Genomic DNA, 23,012 nt, shown 5'->3' with positions numbered 1-23,012 from the left:
TGTACTGATTGGTAAAATATACCATGTTTAAGCACTGCTGATTAAAAAAAATAAAAAATCTTGCAAATACTATTATATATCAGCTTGATTTTTTTATGTCAGTAAGAAAAAAATCATCAATAAAACACAAGGAGAAATAAAATTTACCTACCTTTTTGATAGAAGAATTTTCGATAATAATATGCACCAAGGTCTACGTGTTCAACGATGTATCTTTTTACTCTGTCTAGATGTAAAATAAGATTCTCCTTGGGAACTTCCAGAACTGCTACTCCAGCATTCGTGCAATGAGAACTCAGAGTCGACTCAAACGAGGCACTTTCACATCCACTGAAGGAACCTGAATTAGATTTGGAAAGGCTGATCTTCCTCTCCCCTTCCCCACCAATCTCATTACGAAAATAAGGACAACTCATCACAAGTTCATTGCTTTTATCATCCCCCTGGTCCATATTGAGACTTCCTTTTGAATTCAGGTCTTCAGTGCTGCCCATTGGAGAATTGAAACTTGCAGAATGGGACAAGGGTCCAGAGACAAGTGATGCTACAGCAGCAGCAGATGCACCTGTGGTTGTGTTCCTTCTTTTAATAACATTATGCCTGTTGATTGCCGCTTCATTTAAATCAAATAAAATACTCTGTACATCATAATGAGCAAAACACTTTGGACAAGTCCAAGGCTTGATGCTATCTTCTGACCTGTTATCTTCAAGATCTGAAGACTTCCCAAGCTCCCCTTCACCTTTGGCATTGCGCAGCTTACGAAAAATGGATGAATCTCCTGTCTCTGATTTTGAGCGTCTCTTGAGTGGCTTCTCCCTTTCCTTAAAGAGTCTCAGGTTTTCCCTTTGACTAATAGGTCCATCTATCACATCTAGAGAGAATCCTGAACCCTTGCTTCCACTGGCAATCAGGAGTTCACTGAGCTTAGTTGTGGCTGGGCTTCTCTGATCAGACTTTTCATCTTTATAGCCCTTCAGTAAGTCAAAAAAACTTTCCCCTGAAGTTCCCTGCTTATCTATGGAAGATGTGCTGCCATACTCCCTGTGCAGAGATGGTCCAGATTTAAAAGTGGGTGAAATACATTCATCAAAACTATCCACATCAAGCTCACTTATGGTAATGTCGCTGTTGCTGCGCTGTCTTATTCTGCGAAGAGCTTTCCTTGGGGAACTGGGATAGCCATCAGGTGTAAGAAACCTGGAGTCTAGATTCTCAGATTGTCTGGTCTTGTTTTTAAGTGTGCTCTGGATGCTCTTTAACATGACAGAATCACTAGCATTCAGGTTAACAGAGCTTCCCTGACTCCCAGGACTGCTTTTAGAAGACATGCTGTCAAGGCAACTTGATGTTTCAATATCTTGACTAGATCTGCTTGTTTCCTTGATGTTCTCCTTCCTTGGGGGCCAATCAGCAATCCTTGCCCTGACCCCCATTTTAGGGACGCCAGGCGTAGAGGTAACATGATGGGAACTTTCATTGCGAGGAGGTCCAACTGGCGCCATGACTGCAGATCCTAAGCTGCCATTCTGTGACCTAAAGCGCCTCATATAGAAGTCATCCGAGTGGACTTTTGAGGTGCCATCTGTTCCAACTGATACCCCAGTGGCAACGGCCCTTTCGGTCTGGGACCGCTTCAAGCTGGTCATGATCCTTCAGTATGTTCAACCTTAGTAAGTTCCAAGAGAGAAAACAGTCATTTCTGCTTTTTAAATGCACAGTTCTCTTTTGGAGAATAGTCTCCAAAATATACAATGGTTGCATGAGATCTTAATCATTGACATTTAAGGACACAGTTAAATGCAGGATGTCTAGAGAATTCAGATATTCAGTAGGTTTTGATAAGCAATAACTTCCTTTAACTTCTGCATTTTAAGAAGTAGCCATGCTCTATTACATTCAAATTGTTTTAACATCACTTGTGCTCCAAAATGTCAGAGTTGTAATCCAATCACTTATACTTCTTTTAAGCCTAGAACAGAGAAAAGGGGAGATAAAAGCATTAATCATTTCATTTATAACTTTTTTCATAACTGAAACTATTAAAGTAATTATTACACAGAATTAATATTTCTAACAAACACACTTTTAAATCCCATTGATTATCTCAAAAATGCAGAGTTTTGTTGTGTTATGCAGTGATGAAGAGTTTTCTAGATATTGTTGGTTTGCTTTCTCAAAAAACACTTTTACATTTGGATTCCACATCTAAATACAATTTTTTCCTTATGGACTGATAAGTAATACTTTTTAGCGATGTTAGCGGACAGCCTTACAAAGCACAAGTAGGGAGCTAATTTCCTCAGCTGAAGGACACATATAGCATACATTTCCTGTAGAGACTATAGAGGAGCCAGATGAGTACTCCAAATTTTATTTATAAATGCTTTAAAGAATTTACCATTTACAAGTCATACATCCTTGGTTGCAATTAGGTATTAACAATACCTATTCAACTTTTCCATTAATGTAAATAACTATGATATGCTAAGAAAAAAAAAGGAAGGAAGTTAATTGCAAAAAGATTACAAAACGATAATAGAATGGCTGTCAATAACATTTATTGTGTTTTGCACAGCCTTATTTGCAGATTAGCTGGATCCAGAAAGCATGTATTAACCTCTGCCCAGATTTCACAACGTATAAAAAGACTAAAGCTAAACAGAAACACATACTTTTAAATAACTTGATATGAAAAGTACCATTGATTTCCCTGTCTAACAAAATATTGTCTGCCACAGCTCCTGTATAATTCAGCTTTACAAAGCCATGCAAATTAAATGCTTTCCCATACCTCATCAGTACCGAAGTGATTACAAAGCATTTAGTATACTACCCTTTGAGGAGCTAAAAAAAATAATCCATTAATACATCCTTGCTAGTAGAAGACAAACATGAGATTGTCAAGATAAAATCTTGCACTGCTGTGTGCATCCTTTAACAAAGGGGTTAATAATTTTCAAAGGCTAAAACAATTACACAAAACGTGGCCTTTAAATATTTGCCAAATGTGTGCAGAGAGATGCTGCTGAACCAGCACCATGTTGACAATACAGTATTGTCTACGAATCAAGGCTTTCTGATGCTTCCAGGGAAACTAGTACTTTCTGCAGTCTCTTCTCAAAACTATGGAGTACTTTGCTCCACACCAATTAAATATCTGGCCAGGGCACTTTCTGCCTCCAAATGCAGCATGTTTTAACTTCACTTGCCATAGACAACACCTCTTTGAAATAGCTGCTATTTATATAAAGCTGAACACATAAGGAATACCTAAAATGCAAGCTGACTGCATCACACATAACAAGAAGAGTGCAAGTGATCTAGAGTATTATTATATTTGCACAGCCATTTACATTTACAGTTACTTTCCTTGTAATTCTGCTACAATGATACTGATGAAATAACAGGTTTTTTCTACCTATATAATTAGAATAACTTTAGAAAGGCAGTCTATCCATGCAGCTGTTGTAAAACTACTGAATTTTCAGCTGCAACTTTTTACAAATTTCAAACACTCTCCAGTCTAAGAAGTGATGAAGCTGGTGAAACAACTTTGTGCACAAATCAGATCATGGAAGGAAAAACGCAAACACTGTGCACCATCACATAACCTAATGTTCTGTCTATGCTTTTCAACAGTGCCATAGGAAATATCATTTATGCAATAAGCTCTGTGAAATGGGAACACTGCATAGCCCTTTCTAAAGAGCTATACAGGCTTGCTTTTTATAGGCAGAATGGAAAGAAAAATCATATGAAAACTGGTAAGGATTTAAGGCAGGAGGAAGACAGGCTAAAAGGGATAGTGAAGGAAGAGTCAAGATGAGGGTGGAACACAAAACAGGCAGAAGTGTGTCCACTACCGTACGCTCCTCTTCATAGCCTGCAATGAAACCCAAGACCTCTTGTCCCTCACCGTTCCCCTTCCACCATCAATATCTCTGAAAGCAAAGTATACATCTCCTCCCCCTCAAGTGCTGGTCCTTACAGCAACAGATAACCTACTAATACAAGTTTCTCATTAACTTAAGGGCACAAGTTCATGCAGCAGCTCTAAAAATTGACAAGCCTGGTGCTAACCATATAAGCATCCCAAATGCTACCAGTTCCCCCCACCCCCCAGATTATTTTTTTTTTCCCCTTTAAAAATGTAGGACAACAATCCTAAATAATTAAGGAGATGTGTGTGTGTATGTCTCTCTCTCTCTGTATAAAATCATGTATGAAAAAAATATAACTAAGTGGTACGTGGAACTTATTCTTGACCTGTTGTATGTGTAGTACAGTCATTAGTTACATGACCACACAGTACATTTTCCAAAGAAAATACTTTCTCTGTTCCTGACTCAGCATTAAGGATGTCTCACCCTGGGGACCAGCTGTTTCATGCTCTGCAGGTTTTTGCAACTGTCCTACTTCATCTGCTGTAGCAGCTGGAATACAGGCAATTAATGATTAAGGTAATAGTTAATATCATAGTCTGAAGAACTGAACTCCTCCCTTGCCTGTGTCTATCTTTATATGAATTAAATCACTTCAGTCAGATTTTCTGGACACAGTAACTACCTGTCTGTGGTTGCTTCCCTAGACCTTCCTGTCCTGGTGTCTAATTTGAGACCTAATAGTCTGATCTAAAAGGTTTGATTAGCTTCAATAAAGTAAAAACATTACATTTGATAACATTAAAAACTGCTAATGCGTAGGTCCTGGGTACACTGGTCATCAGATTTAATGGAAAAGGAACAATAATGACAATCTGTACTTCTTCTCGTATTCATTACCTGCAAGACATGAAGGAATCAAAGATAGGGTGAATTACACTTGATTTAAATGACCATCAGTTACCAATAGTCAGATGATATTATGAACTGGAAAACCTGCAGGAAGTTAAATATTTAAGTAGCAGAATTGCTACATGAACAGAATATGGTGAGGACAAACTAGCATAACCAAGAAAAACTGTGCTTCTCCAATTCATCTGAACTTACTGAGGAGGCCAACAAAATACTCAGATGAAGAGCTACGTATAAAAAGCTGTAAATGAAAAATTATGCAAAAGCTATAAAAAAAGGTACATGAAAATTTAGTACTGATTGTACCAATTAAAAACCTGTTAAGAGAACAAGCTTGGAAAACCAATGATCTGCTTATCAGATTGCATGCAGTAACTAGAAAAGCAGTCCAAGGATCTGTTCAAAATGGGTCTCGAATCCTTACGACAAAGTTTATTCGTTGCTTTTTACCAGCACCAGAGGTCCTTGTGTCTATTCTCAACTCAAAATGAGCTACAAACTAACCTGTTTTCATTCTTTCCCTTTCTATTCATACCTCTTTGATCACTTTGCTCCCTCCTCCCAAACTGGGGTTCCACCTGTAGGACAAAGGACCATTCTGATCAAACTTAAAAGGTCCTTGTAGATGAATCCCAAGATAGTTTTGCAGTTCTACGTCATTCTTAAAAGGCAGGTAACTCTTAGTTTCTTATTCCTTGTGACTGAAGTTAGCCACCAGGAAAATGAAGACCTACCAGTCAAGACTTCGTCCAGAGGCCTTTGGATTACAAAGCAGCAAACAGAAGCAGTTGATTGAGAAGAAATGTCTCGCTCAAATCAGCTCAGGATAGTAAAAAATCCTCAACTACAGCACACTAATCAGTTTCTGTCTTGGATTCAGGTAGCCAAACAAGATAAGACAACATCTACTTGTTCAGATGAATGGGAAAAAGGAGATCAAGACTGACGCATCAATTTGGAGACCTTCTATTACAGTTTTTCCTAGATTTACCTTTATGTGGGATCATGCTCTTTTCCCTTACAAAGTAGTGACTTTACCCACAACCGAGTCTTACTGAAGAGATTTAATAATTACTCCGTTATCTGCTGGGAACATGCTGAGACTTCAGACTGCAGGATCACAGATGCCAATGATCTTAATACTATGATGCTGACAGTGATAGATTTGGGGGCACCAAATTATTTATGATTCATAATGTTCCAGAGGAAAGACTTCATACTTCACCATCAGCCCTCATTAAAAAGTGGCATTTTATAATTAAAAATTTGGGAGTGAGGGAATCGGTTTTCAAATTCTAGAAAAGTCTCACTTTTGCCAAGTCTCCATACCACTCCCCCACCCCACGCCAAACAATAAAATATAATAGAGGATAGTAAATGAACCATGTTACCAGGGATACTTTAAAATGCTGAGAACTGTAGGATAAGAGCTTAGAATTAACATTTTACAGCAAGCAGTTTTTAAAAATGTAAATGAAATCATCTCTATTCCACATGGTCTACTGAAATTTAGCCAGCTTAGGAAATGCAATGCAACACACACGTTACTAGCAGTAACCCTTGTTAACTTTTACTGGGAAAATAACTGGCATCGCCATAAAACCTGAAAACTAGCAGCTCCTCTGAAACCAGAAAAATAAATGAGAACAACAAAAAATATTTTATATATGGAAGCTTATCTATTTGTGTCACAAATTCTTACCTGAATTACAACAAAGATCAAATCCCGGGGGGGGGGGAATATTCATTTATCAGCCAATTAAGTTATTATATGTACAAATTGATGTCTGATTTCATAAAATTAATTCCCCAGAGGAGAAAAATTCAATTTAGTCTTTAGAAATACTTTGCTTTATGTGGTTACCTATTGTTAACTTTATCCTTTTCTTCACAGGATTACTTTCATCTTTATAATTGAAGGAAAGTTAGAAGGTTCATCTTTCAAATGAAGTTTTTATCAACTGAAAGGCTTTTTGAAGAATAGTATTTGGTATTTTACTAGCTTATCAGTTTTATTTTTGTTACACTTAGAGGAATTGCCGGTTTTGTGTTAACTGAATTTGCAACAATTGTCAGCTCTGCATAGGATGAAAGATAGATTCCCCTAACCTTTCTTTCTTCTCTCCCCACCTCCCCAGTTTATGTTGTCTACAAAATTTGCCACTGATCTACACATCAGTTAGTCTGCATTTTTGCCTTTTTTTGGAATGCTTCCTTGATCCTTAACTCTCAGAAGAAAACCTTTGCTCTAAGGAAATTGAGTGTATATGGCAACAGATGGCACAACTATCACCTGCACTGATCTGCTGACATTTAACAGAGCTTTATTCTTAACTTCATTCTCTGTTGAAGTAGCTCACACTAAATTATATGAACTTAGGCAAGGTTACATTGATTTTAAGATGCAACAGTAATTAATGTGAATTACTACCATCAGTTTCTGTACTCTTGCAGTATGCCTTTCTACAGGCAAACACAAGTTTGCTCTGCAATATGGTGAAACAACTGGAGGGTCACTAGAGGAGGGTGGAGAGGTTGAGCTCATGCGGTGTGGTGCTTGGCAGAATTTGCTCCCTCAGGTTTCGAGCCCTGCTAACCACGGTCGTAAAGCATCAGTCATCTTGGAGCACAATGAACCAGCTGGCCTCCCTGTGCAGAAGACCATGAAGTCACACTCAATAGTCATACGCCCTTGCAGTCAGTGGTAAAATGTCCATGACGTAACAGGATGGTAAATGAAGCATAATAAAAGCTACCAAATTGAGACAGATAACAGGAACACGGGACAGTAATCCCCTACCTACGCATTTCAGCACATTTTGTTCCATTATGAACTTCCACTCATTATTCTCCATGTAAACACTACAATATCTCAGGCCAGAATTGTGTCCTCTGTTTTCACATCGATTTTGTAACCACTAATCAAGAGAAGGATATCACAATACTCAAGTGTACAAGTAGCTGTTGCTGAAGCAAACCCTTTAAAATTCCTTTTAACTGAGACAGAGAGGGAGAGAGAGAGAGAAAAGGCACTGCACGTGGTCATTCCCACTTCAACACTCATGTTCTGTTTTGGTACGAGTGTCACTCATTTGGTTAATAAAATGCAGAATCCCCTTCCTGGAAGCTAACTTACAGGATCTGAAAAAAAGATGCTGACAAGTCTTACTGTATGCTATACTGTATTCTATTCCTGGAATGAGATTGTTAAAAGCAATAGTTTATTTTTGATAGCAGCGCTTGCTCTCTAGGAAGCAACTCCAAACCAGTGCCAAAACATGAGAGCAAAATATTCTAGTTCACAGATACCATCTCTCAAGAAAGAAAATTTTTAGCAACTACAAAAGAGAGTTCCACTTACGTCCCCCCACCCCTTTAAAAAAAAAAAAAAGGTTTCTCTTCTGTGTTTCTTTTTCAGTTTCTAGCTGTTGATATATTGCATCCCTGGGTAATGGTTCCAGAAACAGACTGCTCTCTCTGGTGTGTGGACTCTGGTAAAAGTTACTCATCTGCAAAGTGCCCGAGTTAATCAATGACTAATTTCTCATACTGCAAGACTCTGACCTATGAATAGTCACAAACCAACATCAAACACAAAAAAACCCAGACCAAGAAACAAACCCCAAAGGAAATGGGCTGATACTTGCTGGTACGAGTACAGTTCAGCGTAATTGCCGTGCATTACAGTAAGCACCATGGACGCACTTTCCTGAGGTTTGCATCCTTTCTCATACTTCCATAGCAGAAAGGCTCGTACACTGCCCTCCTCCTCCAGCCCGGCCACAAGTTTGTTTCCAGCATAGCTTTGGTACCAATACAAAGACGGAGCTCAGCCTGTGGTCTCTGTGCTGCTCTGCTGGCTACGCTCCTGCTGGCCACACTTGGCATGCTGATGCTGGCAGTCATCACCACATGTCTCATGACATCCCACAAATATCAGAGCTGAGTGAGAGACCTCAGTTTGGATGAGGGGAAAAGAGACTGTTTAACCTACTACCTCTAAACTTCCAGTTGCTTCTAAGTAGTCTGGAGTGCAACTCAAAAGCTTATTTTTTTATGACAGGTGTTAGACCGTCTCACTAATTTGATAATAGGATTATTAAAAAAATACAAACCCATCATTTTGCTAGTGTTTAAGATATTTTTCCCAACGCTGTTTTATTCCTTTGCTCTACCACTACAGTTGCTTCTCCCTAAACTCATGATTTGGCAAAAGAATTGCAAAGAGTTGTTCTGCTGTCTTCGTGAAAGTCATCCAGCTCCCAGACCTCCACAGAGCACCATTTCTGCATAGGCTGATTGATCACACAGTCATGTGTTTAAGGGAGAAACAAAAGCAGCTTTTCAGAAGTGAAAGTTAAATTTTACCTAAAATTAATAGCCTTTATTTCCAACAACCCCCATATTAACCATCTAGAGAGTATTTCATATTCACATTCCTGAACATGCCCCTGCAACTATTGCTCCTGCTTTAAAGGTACTGCTGCAGTGCTGGAGAGGAGAACGAGGAGCAGAGAGATTATTACTAGATGCCCACACAAGGTGTTCCTGACTCCCGCATCACCATCACTCCATCACCTGTGCCCCAGGCCTCCTCAGCAGCCAGACACACACTGACTTTTCAGTGTAAGCCCAGCTGCTGACACGCTCAGCTATCACCCTCCACAATCCTTCCTTCTCAGCCCAGCGACCCTTCCTTCTGCCATGCAGCCTGCTTGGCCACGGCCCCCAATGGAATACAACAAATGACATCAGATTTGAATTGCAAACCTCAGTTTGCTCCCTCAACAAAACCCACTCCAAAGACAGCTGAGCATCTCATCAAGCAAAAGATCATTTTTTCAAGCTTCCAAATAATAGGTGTTCACTGAATTTGCTTCCTTATCTACTGACCTGAAAATACAAAGTAGGTCATTACTCGAGTCTATTACAGTTCCTGTATATTAGAAAAACTAACAGAAAGCAACTGGAAGTTACACAGATAAAATGCAGCACTGTGTTTGTAAAGTGAAAAACAAGTTCAAGCTATCACTGAAATACAGTATTTTGAAAGCACACAGCTAAAAAAATGTGGTGTCCCCCCCCATATAACCTATTAAAAAAATGCCCATTGGTCTATCTAAATTGTACTCTTTTATAGCACACACAAAGTATTTTCCCCTAAAAAAGATGTTTTGCTTTTGTGTGTAGGTATATATACCATGTATATTTTTGTATACATATATCTACATGTATTTACACACAAGATGTTAATGCCATCTCTCAAAAGCAAGTCTGAGAATAGTCTAGACAGAAGTACATAAATATAACATAAGCAAACATAATGAATCCTCATGTCATTTAAACAATAGTTCCCACAACTACTAATAGTTTACATGCTTAATGAATCTGCATTCACTACTGTTATACGAAGAAAAACAAACAAATATAAACCTAACACCACTGAATTTTCATTGTATGTTTCTATGGGAAATTTTGAATTACAGAACCTAATAACCTGCGATAGGCTCCACAGCAGAAATGTATTAGGTATTCAGATTATTCAAACTTTGGTCATGTAAAGACAGCATAAAAATAACAACACTGAAAAATCATAGTCCAGACTATAAAGTCATACAAGGGCTACAGAGATTGAGAGAGAGAGATCCTTTTAACAGTTCACATATTTGAACAGTTAAGGAAGCATGTAATCCTCAAATAATCCTTGCAAGAAGTACAGCGGCTTCTGTTTCAAGCGACTGCCACATTCAGTCAAGTGTGCAACACCAAGAAAGGAAGCCAATTAAAAACCTTAAAGGAAGATACAGACTTGCAAGCAAAAACTTGGACAATACTTTGGAATTTTTATTTTTTTTTAAATGATTGTGGACAACCGGAACATTCAAATTGAAATGCACTCAGCTGAACCATCCACAGCCTTCCATTATAAATCCTTTGGGGAAAAAAACCCCTGAAAACTCAGTAATATTCTTTTCAACAATATGCCAATTTACTTTTTTTAAATGACAAGTTTTGTATTACTATACTTATAAGCCCTCAAAAGAATACTGGTGTATCAGTGTAAAGAACTTTATTTGAAAGTGTAGAATAAAAAAACCCAAAGAAATAAACTCCCCTTAATAATAAAAGTAGGTTAAAAGAAAGGGTTTAAAGAAAAAATAAGAAAAGTTTTAACTGTGTTCTTATTTAGATACTGATCTTAGAACATAAAACCAAAAAATTAGTAAGCAACGGATTTTATATGAAAGCAAGAATAGTTTCCAGCAGCTCTTCACCTTCTCCAGTCTTTTCATTTTTCTCTTAGACCATCAGCTTCATACTTTGCCTGTGATCATTTAACTCACAAACATGCAATGCCATTTACAAGCCTGACTCTGGTGCCCTTTCAGTGGAACACTGAAACAGGCTTCAAAATTAGTTATGGATTAATTTGCAAAGGACTCTAAATCACTACCACTAAGAAACATCTAGACCAGTTGATGGATTACTGTATGCTGAATTTCTCCAATGTATTCCACCCCAAAGGGGGAAACTAAACATGGGGCCCAATCTTCTTTCTGGAACAATGTTTAGTGTTGTCTGAAGCCTACTTTATGCATACATGCAAGTAAAAACTATAACCAGATGAAATAACATTTTTCTTCAGATGATTAAATTGTTCACTTAGAAGGCATGGCAACCGATTCATTAAGTCACTACCTGTTCTTTCAGCAGTGCTTATGGCAACCCCTCTCAGTCCTCTGATATAATGGATATTCCTAAACTAAAAAGGTTGCGAACTTTGTACAATGAATACATTTTTTACTGTGTTTGGTTTCATTCAGAGCTAAGCATGGGGATCATCCCACAGACCAAAAAAAAGAAAACCATGTCACGTTGCCATTTGACACACGTGCTGTGTATACCTAAACTTATGAGGCACCATAAATCCACAAGAAAAAAACAAGCTTTTAGGCTTCTTATATAACACAAGCAGGCACGACATCAGAGATCCCTGGAGATAATTCACTTTGCTATTTTTAAGAAAACACATATAAAGAGGTTTTTTGTCCTTTTGACAACCACACGTATTATACATTTATTTTCAAAAATACCATCTTTATGGCTATAAAGGAATAAACAGCTCAGCCTCTACGTAGGACTCTATATAGCTTTTCTTGTTAATTTTCCTGTAGATACTTCCAACATCCTTTTAAAATTAAGACTAAAACAAACACTGTTTTAAGCAAGCATTCACCAATTTGGGGGGGTATGAAAATCTATCAGAAAAATATGGATGGGATCTGTAAGCAACTGAAATGAATTTCTGAGCACTAAGCATCTGGCAATAAAGATGAGTGTGTTGCATCTGTTAACGGTATCACCTTAAAAACTGAGAGAGATGTCTGAAGCTTTCAATGTGAAATGCAGAAGACTGATGGATAAACCAGTAAACAGCTCTCAAAACCTAGCAGAGAACAAAGTACAACTACACAAGCCTTGTACTTTGCTAAATGAATGAATATTCCAATGGTACTCTCCTTTTACATATGGGAATGTACACAAGAACACAAGACAAAAGCCAGACTGGTTGTACATAAATTACTATTTTACATTTAAAATGTTTCAAGTTCTAATAAGAATGAATAAAACAATGTGGAAAGAAGAAAAAAATTACCTGCCAAAATACGCAGTTACTCAGCAGAAATCTGCACACTGCAGGATTGCAACATTTATGGTTTTGAAAATAATAAAGTTAGATATAAATATTTTGGTTGATTCATTTCTTGTGAGCTCTGCACTATGAGTGGGTGTTCAGGTTGGATTTCAGAAGACTTAAACAGAAGAACAACTCTGTACACGCCTGAGAAAGGTTTTTTCATTATTTAGAAATCCTCTCTCATGTAGATATCTTAGCAGTGACCGACAGGTAGATGACATCTTTTGGTTTGATGGCATAGGTACATTGTGTTCTATAGTTCTAACATCTACTATATAATAAAAGCAATTGAAAACATCCAAATAGGCAGTACTTAAGTTTTAAAGATAGCTATACAAGCGACCCACTGAAGGCACACAGCTATCTCCAGCAACTACAAAGGGAAAATAATACCTAGCTGGCCATATACATCAACTCTTAAGGAGCGATTGTGAAAATCTCTGCACAACCCATTGCATAAAGCAACCTACACCAAACTGGAATACCAGGAAGAAGCAACATAAGCAATTCTGGTCACGAATCCAGACAGTCAAGCTGGCAAAGCAGGATACAAACTGAAAAGAGCAAGCAAGGTGGCACTGACACCTAAAAAACACACTTTGCAATTTAAATAAGAATCAGTCTATTACAAGCACACATATGCCAGCAGTACTGGCACTTCATCCAGACATCTTTAAACATAAGGCACAAATTTAGGTGGATGGTTGGATGTTGCTAGTTATCTCAAAGCGTAAGTAAACTTGTGTGTGTCCAGCCTGTCCACCTCTCCATGCAGGTACACCTCAGGTTTCACAACACTATAGATGTCTTCTGCCAACTGCCCTTCCAGCCCAAGACCAGTAAATTCATTCTTTAGAAAATTTATTGTGTTTTCTGTAAGTTGAGCTACAATATCTGGTAGAAACAAAAAAAATAAAGCTACCTCTTTCTAACTGAATCTCAAACATAGTCCAGCATGTCTACTTGAGGGTTTTGCATTAAAAACTAAGGAAGTACGATGCAAAAACCTTTTCTCCTTATGCGATTTTTTTTTTTCCCCCCGGCCATGGTCAGTAAAGGGAAATATCTACATCTGTTCCCCGTTTACATGCATGCAAAACATTTTATAAAATGAAAATAGATTTGCAATAATTTAGATTCCAATACTAACCCTTCAAAAGCAAATTACCTACAGAAAGTACATGTGTGGGTGTATTCCTGTTTCACTGCATCAACAGCCTTAATCAGCCTTGCATACTATTCCTGATTATGGTTCATTATATAAAATCACGTTGATAACAGTTCAGCAAGAATGTTTCTTAACCCTTTCCGAAAAACAGAAATACATTTTTGCACCAGTTTTCACCCTAGAGGCGTGCACATGGTGGGGGGGGGGGGGGGGTGACTTTCCCCAGCCATGCACAGCTTTGTAAAAGCCTTAACAGCCAACTTCAAACCGCGGGAATCGGTTTAACCCATCCATCAGTATAAAGGCTGCGGCTCGTCCCTATGCCGAGTACGGTGACACCTGCAGAGTCCTCAGCTCCGCTTGCCACTGCAACACGCAGGTCCTTGCAGAGCGTCTTCAGCAAGCAGACTGTGAAGGTTAACGCACCTTCCCTCCCCACTCACAGACCTGACATGATTCCCACCGCACCAGCTGGAGCCACATCTCCTGTTCACAAGCTGAAGGCCCTGCTAGGATTTCTCAGTTTTTAGCAACACAAACAGTACTTTGAAGCCAAATGTGCCTTCTTCAATTCGCAGGGCTGCATTTTCTTAAGCACGCACACTTTCTTTTTTCGTTTTTTATATACTCTTCTATTACTTTGAAATGGGAATGTTATCAATATAACATACTACCTGTTTGGCACATCAGTATCTGAAAACTACTTGAAAATGTCAGCAATTGTGAAGCAACGCAAATAATTTCTTGGTAGGATTTCTGATCAGAAAGGAATCACACCTGTGCTCCACAATCTGCTTGTTACATTTCATGATAAATTAGGTCTTGATTTCACCCTGTAAAGACTAAATGATTTTATATCTCCTTCCATTAGGGAACCTTTCCTCAGTGATACCATCACTGTTGAAAGCAACTCATCTTTCTGCACTGGAACACAGTATTTTTCTGGGGACAACCTTTAAGAAAAATGCTTGTCTTTTATGACAATTTCAGTAGCTGATTCAGTAACCAGTGTGATGTTAGCACTGCTAAGTCTTCATCATAAAGCACAATTTCCCCTTGGTTGGGATAGCAGCAGTGTAGGGTCTATTTTGACAAAACCCACCCTCAAAATAGGGGGTTTGAACACAGGCAAACGTAATAATGTCACACTTACATCGGTGCTTTGTGAGTGTACAGAGACAGCGACGACACCAGCAGACTTCTAAACTTCACATTTGACATACTTTTAAGAACTCTGTCATGTTACCATTATTTCACTAGTAAGCCACAGGGTGTCAAGCCACAGCCTTTGAAGCTAAGGAGATACAGGAAAGGTGTCTCTCACGAGACGAGACCGAACAAAGGCCCTTCGCTGCCAGTGGGGGCAATTTCTGAACTTCCACAGCCCTGCGGAAGGGAGATTTCCAACAGAGGATTAACCCAAGCAGATGGGGAAACCAGATTATCCTGGTCAAAACCAGCACGAGTTAACTGTCTTCCTAGTAGCTGGTATAGTGTTATGGTTTGGGTTCAGTATGAGAAGAATGTTGATAACACACTGATGTTTTCAGCTGCTGCTAAGTAGTGTTTAGACTAAGTCAGGGATTTTTCAGCTTCTCATGCCCAGCCAGCGAGAAGGCTGGAGGGGCACAAGAAGTTGGGAGGGGACACAGCCAGGGCAGCTGACCCAAACTGGCCAAAGGGGTATTCCAGACCATGTGACATCATGCCCAGTATATAAACTGGGGGGAGTTGGCCTGGGAGGGATCGCTGCTCAGGAACTAACTGGGCAGCAGTAGGCAAGTGGTAAACAATTGCACTGTGCATCACTTGTTTTGTATATTCCAATCCTATTATTATTATTGTCATTTTATTATTGTTGTTATCCTAATTAGTTTCTTCCTTTCTGTTCTATTAAACTGTTCTTATCTCAACCCACAAGTTTTTTGTTTGTTTTTTTTCTTTTCACTGAAGGAAATCCTCTTCCATACCTCTGTAAGTTTAAGTCTCCAGGATTTTACGCAAAGATGCCAGTGTAACTAAGCTGACTTATGTGTAGGTCACATGCAGCAAAAAGCTGTTACACCTAAGAACATTGGATGGCTAGTTCTACAGATACTTTTTTCTTCTTTCTACTTTATCCTTCATCCTAACCATCCAGTCATCATTTACCAAATTCAGTGAGCCAAAAAACTGGTTTCTGGGTAGTGAGAGATGGCTTAAAATAAAACCACAGTTTTAAAACTGCTTGGTGAACACGGATACCTAAGATCACATTAGTGCTTCAGAACAATGATTTTTATAATGAAAAATATTTGTTTTCCTCAAAGTTAAGCTTTTAGATAAATTTCTGCTCAACTGCACTTTAATACACACTTGCCAGAAGATCCACTGAGGATGAGCAATCATTCTAGTTGCAAATTTCAAACATATAAAATGTGAGGAATGAATAAGTGCTCTCTCCCTGAAATTAAATGCTTGAAATTTCTGATACTCTTGAGTAGTTCATTACCTCAGAAGAGGGAGAAAAGTTGAATCTTTTTCTTCTTAATACAACAAAAAAAATACAATTACTGGAAGGCAGAAATTCTGCAATGGAGCAAAACACATTTTTTGAGTCTTTTGACTTCTTCACATACATAATTAAGTGTCTGTTCTTTGTAAACTGTTGCTGTAAAAATATCACCAGAGAATTTTTACAGCCAGACAAGATGTTTCCAATTCATTTTAATCTTTATTAAAGATGCAACAACTGCTCAGGGCAACTAACCCTATTTTATTTGGTTCATAGGCTAACAGTTGCAAGTCATCCTTTCTTATAGGCTAACAGGAATGACAAGTAGTTTTAAGAATAATTCATAGTCCTGAGACAATTTGACTGTTTACTTATAGTTCATAGTCCTTTATACTGCAAAGATAAGATTCACCAAGAAAGCAACTGAAAATATTACCGCTTCAGAACGTAATACAACATAGAGTAAGATTTCTCACAAGACATTTATACTGCCCAGGATGTTCTTGACTGGTCAAAAATTGTTGCAAGTCTCCTATGTGATCATTAAACTAAACGTAAGAAAAAGAAATACAGTAATTCATTTCACCAAAATCAGTAGATCAAAATGGAACGATATAATGGGGAAAGAAGTCCTGGCCTTGCAGATCTATTACAATTCTTGCAAAGAATCATTCAGTATGAGACACATCTGTTTCATATGTGACTGATTTCCTAAATCCTCTAAGATAACTTGCTAAAAGACTGTGAAAGAAAAAAGGACTATTAGAAGATGAAAGGGGAAGTCCTCATGAATAACTAAATGAATAAGGACAGGATATAAAGGAAAGAGGACTTTCACATGATCACTTCCACAGAGAAGAGAGGTTACCAACACTGGGGAATATGCAGGTCAACACTGTTGTGTATAACCTGGAAAAGACAGTAAGACACCACAGTCTGCTGCTGATGTACAGTTATTTGAGCTGGTAAAAAAAGATTGAACAGCGAAGAGATTCAACAACAACTGGAATGCAAAGAGTTGCAGAGGTATCTCTTGATAATGGCTGAATTGCATATCACTTTATTGCTTCTTCAGTGTTGATAAATACACAGAGGAGAAAGACATTCCCTAACTATACATATGGAATCGTAAGTCCTAATCAACTTTTTGTGACTTAAGAAAACATTTGCAGATACTGCAGACAGATCTCTGAAAACCTTAGTTCAATGCTCCTAGGCACCAAAATGCAAAAAGAACCTTAGAAATTCTGAAAGGAAAGGGGAGGGGAAGTTACGTGCTATGAAGTCATGGTGTGTCTGCTGAAATATTACAAGCAGTTCTGTTACCCTAGAAACAGACAATTTCTATAAAGAAACCAACAAGTATGCATAATTCAACTATGAATCTCATATCCGTGACTTATAGATGCCAAAGCTTAGAGGAAAAAGCTGTCAGATAAATTCATGTAAGAAAAACCTCATCAAGAGCTTCAAGTGCAAATAGTTCAACATGCAGTTGAGGAAGTTCTTCACTCAAACTTCTAGAAACTAGGAAAACATACCACAAGATGTGTAACTATTTGCTCGCTCCCACCTTTCTCTTCCATACAAAGAGACATAGCAGTTGTCTGATTCAGAACAGCTATTTTTATGTTCTTACCTAAGATTTATCAAACTATCAAGTTTTATTAATATGAGAAACTAGCATAAAGGAATAGATGCTCTTTATATTACCATCTCAGGTGAAAAGCAGTAGTAAAGCCCTTAAAGACTGTTACACTTACATTGGCTGTAAGTTTGAATTAAAAACTTGGCTATTACTTCTGTCTTGCAAATTTATCTCCTAAAATCATTGTGCTACTCTACTGGAATGACTTAAAAAAGGGGTCATTAGGTCAGAGCAGCCAATAAACTAAGGAAGAAAAATAAGAAACAAAGTAAGGAGCATATTATGAAAGGATGCCAACAGCAGGTTTAGGGAGGTATAGACCATGCAGCTTCTGGAAGCTAAATTACTTTCAGAACTAAGTTGACTTCAAAATATTCATTTAAGATGCATTGCTCAGATGTCACCTATTCACAAGACTGTCTGTCAAATCACAAAAAATAAGCATTTTCATGTTTGGGCAATTTGCAAATGTATGCAATCACAGTAAGAGGACTACGTCTAGCAGGGTGTTTTAAAAGCTAGTTTGAGGACTTTTCCTATCACAGCAACTGCTCTAACAAAAAGGTCTTTCCCTGAAAATCTTGTCTTTACCCTACTGAATCTAAAACATAAGCATCTAAGTCAGGTCTTCTCTGAATTGCCCCCTAAAGGAGACTTTGGCTCTCTCCTCACTGATCATAGATGAAGTCCACAAAACCACACTCACTAGGCTAACGTTAGCTAGTGTGAGTGGCACCCTCCACCCACAGCTCCCAAACAGCAAACCTTTTGGCAAAGCCACGTGAGATAATAGAAAGATGTAACTCAAAAGCAGAAGAGTGGAGAGGTACAAGATTATTTTAAGAGTCTGACAGGATCTGGATAATAAGAAAATAAACAGAGAACAAAAAGGATGTGCCTGAGGAAGACTGAAACATAATAGCTTTTTTCCTTAATGTTATTTATCCCATCCATCCATTTATCACAGCTAATAGTGAAGCTACTACAAAGCCTTCTTTCTAAAAGAAAAAGGAAAGCTTTGATTTCAAGGTGAAAAGTACATTGTATACCTACCTACATCATCAACAGTACCTATCTTAAATTGAAAAATAAGAATACACTGGGAGATGTTACAGAGCTGTGCACTGCTACTATGCCACAGTACTGCGTAGCTGACTAAAAAAAACCAAACCTGTTTGTGATGTTACCCTATTATAAATGAACTGAGCGAACAGTGCACTGGGAGCAGACTGATACTACCATTTTTCAAACCACATTGTTTTAGAATTGGTATCATAACTTCCCATTCTCACAAAGTCATTGCATCAGCCCCCACTAACTCTATTTTACTTAACTTCAAGGAGAAAAGTCATCAGTTCCAAGTATGGCATGAGGTAATATTTTAGTCATAACTATATGTGGAACGTGAACAAAGGAAGAAAGTGCAGTGAGAGGAAAAAAAGCAGAATGTAAGCTGGATGAAAGTCACATGGAAAGAAACTGGGATGCTGCATTAGTGCCAATACATGTGAAAATAAAGACAATGGATCTCCTTCCACTTCTCCTGCAAATGATCACTGAGATATTAACAGCATCTGGGAATCATGGAAGAACATCCCCTTGAATATACGTAAACCTCAGTTACATGATGTTAAAATTTTCCAGTTCATTACATTTTATAGAATGAATATGATGATTATTGCTCCTGTAAGAATTAAGTTTTATTGAGCCTGGTTATATCTGAAATCTTTGTGAAAACTATTCATGTTCTGAGTACAGATTAAAAAAAAAAATTTTTTTGAGGAATGGAAGAATATTTTAATTCTTCAGTTCTTACTTAGCACTGTGTTTTCATCTAAATTACAAACCCAAAGTAAATTAAGGCAATCCTATCTGACTACATAATTTGTAGAAGGCATAAAATTAACTCTAAAAAAGAATGTTTCAAGTACAATAATTCAAAAGTTTCATTTATTCCCATTGTTTGGACACTGTTTTCATTTTAATACACTTTCTGCTGCAGTACATTAACCCGCAGCACTAGTGATACCTGCAGAACCCAACTCATATCCACAATAACGCACCTACCCCTACCTCACATGTGCCCTCAAACAAGTGGTCAGAGCTCCCTTAAGATATATACACAGAAGAAGAACAAAAGCATCAAGAACAGAGACCAGAGACCTAAAATTGAACTTTACAAAGACAGAAGGCAACCCACAGTGCAGACATTAAGTAAAAGTTTGAGAAACAGAAACGATGATGAGATCTAGTTGTGAAGGAGTGTGAATACATCCAGAAAGATTAGCTTCCAGTTTTCAAATCTAGCATGAAAAGTAAAGCTCCTAAATAGAAAACTATTTAAAATTTTAATAAGAAAAATATTTCTTAACTGAAATAGTTATGTATCAGCACAGCAGCTAAAAAGTACGTACTTAAAACACCATAAAAAAATACACCTTTATCATCATTCCTATATAGGAATTCCTATATAGAGAGGCCAAAAAAAATTACACCTGCATTTGAGAAACAGAATCAGTGGATAACGAATTACTCTACTGGGTTTTGAGTTGCCAGTAATATATAGTGGTGTAACAATCTGGTGAGTAGTCTGAACAGATGCTGACTGATAATGAGAAGAAGTGACAGCAGTAAAGTGCTGTACTTCTACGGTATTGATCCCAACAAATATTATTTTAGATCAACAGCCTAACTTCCAGCAGAGAGGCTGTATTAGCACATAATTCCTGCAGCTAATGATCAATAGTTAATCAGCAGAGGAGAAAATGAGCAGACAGAAGCCTTTGGTGCATACAGAGAATTACCAGATATCTTGAAATACTTGCGCAAAATGAAACATGTTGGCAACAAGTGTGGGGGAGAAAACAGCACTCTAGTAAAAAACACAGTATTTTTATGCATGAACTGATAATGTAAATAATTTATTATTATCCATATCAGTATTCAAACCAGAACATAAGTAACCAGACAGTATAGTACTACAATTATTTTGCAGTTAAAATCAGTTCACGTACAGTGGAAACTCTTGAAAAGACTCCTCTGCACTTTTAGAAGCTTTGAGAAATTCTTTAAGTCTTTTTCAAACACTCCCATGCTGTCAGGTAAAAAGGTTATGACTGCACAACTGAGGGACACTACAAAAAATTCACAGTTCCTGCAAGTGGCTTTAAAAGCTTTGATTTGGGTAAGAGCAAGAAAAGATACAGATTCTTTTTTTTCTTCTGGTTACACTCATAACTGCATTATGACTTGGTGATCTTTTTAAGCAACCTCATTTATCACGCACTGCCAAAAAAAGACATTTCAAATTGTTGAGAGCAGATTGTCATGACAAGCATCTAGGAACTAACAGGTTAAGAAATCCAAATCAAACTTCAGGCTCATAAGCACTTGGCTTTAAAAAAGTGGACTGCTTTGTTTTCAACCCATACTCACTCTACTGATCTGCATAAAAAAGGCCTCACTGGTAGAACTTGAATTAATATAATTCATCCTCTAACTTGTTAAACCTTTAAAATATAAATGTGGGGATAGGATGAAAATGACAGGTCTTCTACCGTTAAAAAAACGTTATTTCTTTTAGTATAACAAAGATGACTTTTAAGTAAAATAATTACTTGAAAATAACCACTTTGTACACAACCAAAGCAAGCAGTACACCGGACTGTGCCATATAAGAAGTGCAACAGATAGGTATTAAGTTCTTTAAGCAAATGGAAAAAAAATGTTCATTACTAAGGCGCTCCCGTTATCAACAGGCTACGTCTTTGGCCAGAGAACACAATACTGTGGTATGCAGCATGCTATGCATTGCTTCTCTGATGAAGTCATTAGCCAAAATAAAAATAGACTTCTTAGCAGTATGGATCGCTCTTCAAGATAGGGGTCCCTTCTGTATCTTTTTACTTTATAAATAGGAAGAAAGGCACAGTCAGCCATTAATGTAAGACAGAAAAATCCAGCGTGAAACGATCCACAAGTTCATCTTCCATCTAAGAAACAAATATGCACGTATACTCAATTTAATTACATACATTTATTTTCAATAGTCTTCTCGTTACCTCAAAACCACAGTGTTATTTCCTTTTTCTCCAAAATCAAGGGCCAAAGTTGATTTCTATATCCATAAAATATTTTATGGATTTAGTGGTAATCCTTTGTAGAAAAAACAAAATAATCAAGCCCTAGAAATGCAATTGGCATATGCAGGCGTGCATGCAGCATTAATAAACCAAGAATACGATACAGTTGCTTGTGAAGTAGAGACAGAAACTTTAGCCAGTGGCTCTGATGACAGGCACAGCAACTGGTTTTCTTTCCATGGCCCTTCCTAAGGATGCACACTGGAATGTATCAAAGCTTTTCACAACAGGCAAGAGCACAACTCTGATTCACTTACCAAGTAAAAAAACAAAATAGAAACATGACAACTATCTATTTGAAAGATAGAGCAATGAGTTGCAAATGTAACCTCCTCCTCTATTACTTCTAAATTAGGAGATTAATTTTTTTATTCTACAAAATAATAGCACTTGTATGTACTAGAAATGAAAACAGAAAAGAAAACACTGCTTTGTCCAGTAACCTCTTACTAAACCATCTCAAGAAACCTCAAGAATCAGGTGTGTCTCTCACTGTGAAATTGGGTATTTTGATATATCATAACAGATAAACTAACACTGTCAGTATCTCTGCCTGATTACTCACATTTGATAAACCTGACAAGGTTCAAAACCAACCTGTAATCTGTTTCAGAAAAAAAAAAATCTCAATGAAATGTATGTTTTCAACCTTAATGTCTCATTAGAACAAAATAAAAATTATATAAAAACACTATTACAGCAATAGGGGCATTAATCCTCCTATGTATCATGCCACCTTCATTTTTAGGTTCACTTTTTAGTACTGCTGTACTATGTTTTCATCACCATGTATCCAGTACTTCAGTGGCAAGAGACAAGAAAGTTCTTAAAAGCCAGTGATATTTCAAACACTTATGGCTATGTGGATGAAGAACTTACAGTAAGAGCGAAAAACCCCACTGAAACTGGAGAACAGCAGCATGAAACTAAAATTTTTCTCTGCCTTTTGCAGAAGTATATTATTTGCCCTGGTTTAGGAACCAAGAGAGAATTTGCTACAGAGATTCAGGAGACTGAAGCACAAGTCCTGCACACCGTTAAAATCCTACTCGGAACATTCATGTG

At 37.6% G+C, this 23,012-nt stretch overlaps 1 protein-coding gene across 15 annotated transcripts in view; it reads right to left on the bottom strand.

Moving 5' to 3' along the window:
• Positions 1 to 23,012, bottom strand: part of SIPA1L1 (signal induced proliferation associated 1 like 1) — a 233,218-nt gene that overhangs the window by 84,980 nt on the left and 125,226 nt on the right. For all 15 annotated transcript variants that reach the window (XM_069784285.1, XM_069784270.1, XM_069784276.1 and 12 more), the window contains one exon: positions 152 to 1,972. In XM_069784285.1, the coding sequence (XP_069640386.1) occupies positions 152 to 1,649 (1,498 nt within the window). In that variant the 5' untranslated portion in view covers positions 1,650 to 1,972. The remainder of the gene's footprint in view (positions 1 to 151; positions 1,973 to 23,012) is intronic.

Source organism: Haliaeetus albicilla, chromosome 5 (assembly GCF_947461875.1).
Source record: "Haliaeetus albicilla chromosome 5, bHalAlb1.1, whole genome shotgun sequence".
In the NCBI taxonomy this organism is placed as follows: Eukaryota; Metazoa; Chordata; class Aves; order Accipitriformes; family Accipitridae; genus Haliaeetus; species Haliaeetus albicilla.
This window is presented reverse-complemented; position numbering and strand designations above follow the sequence as displayed.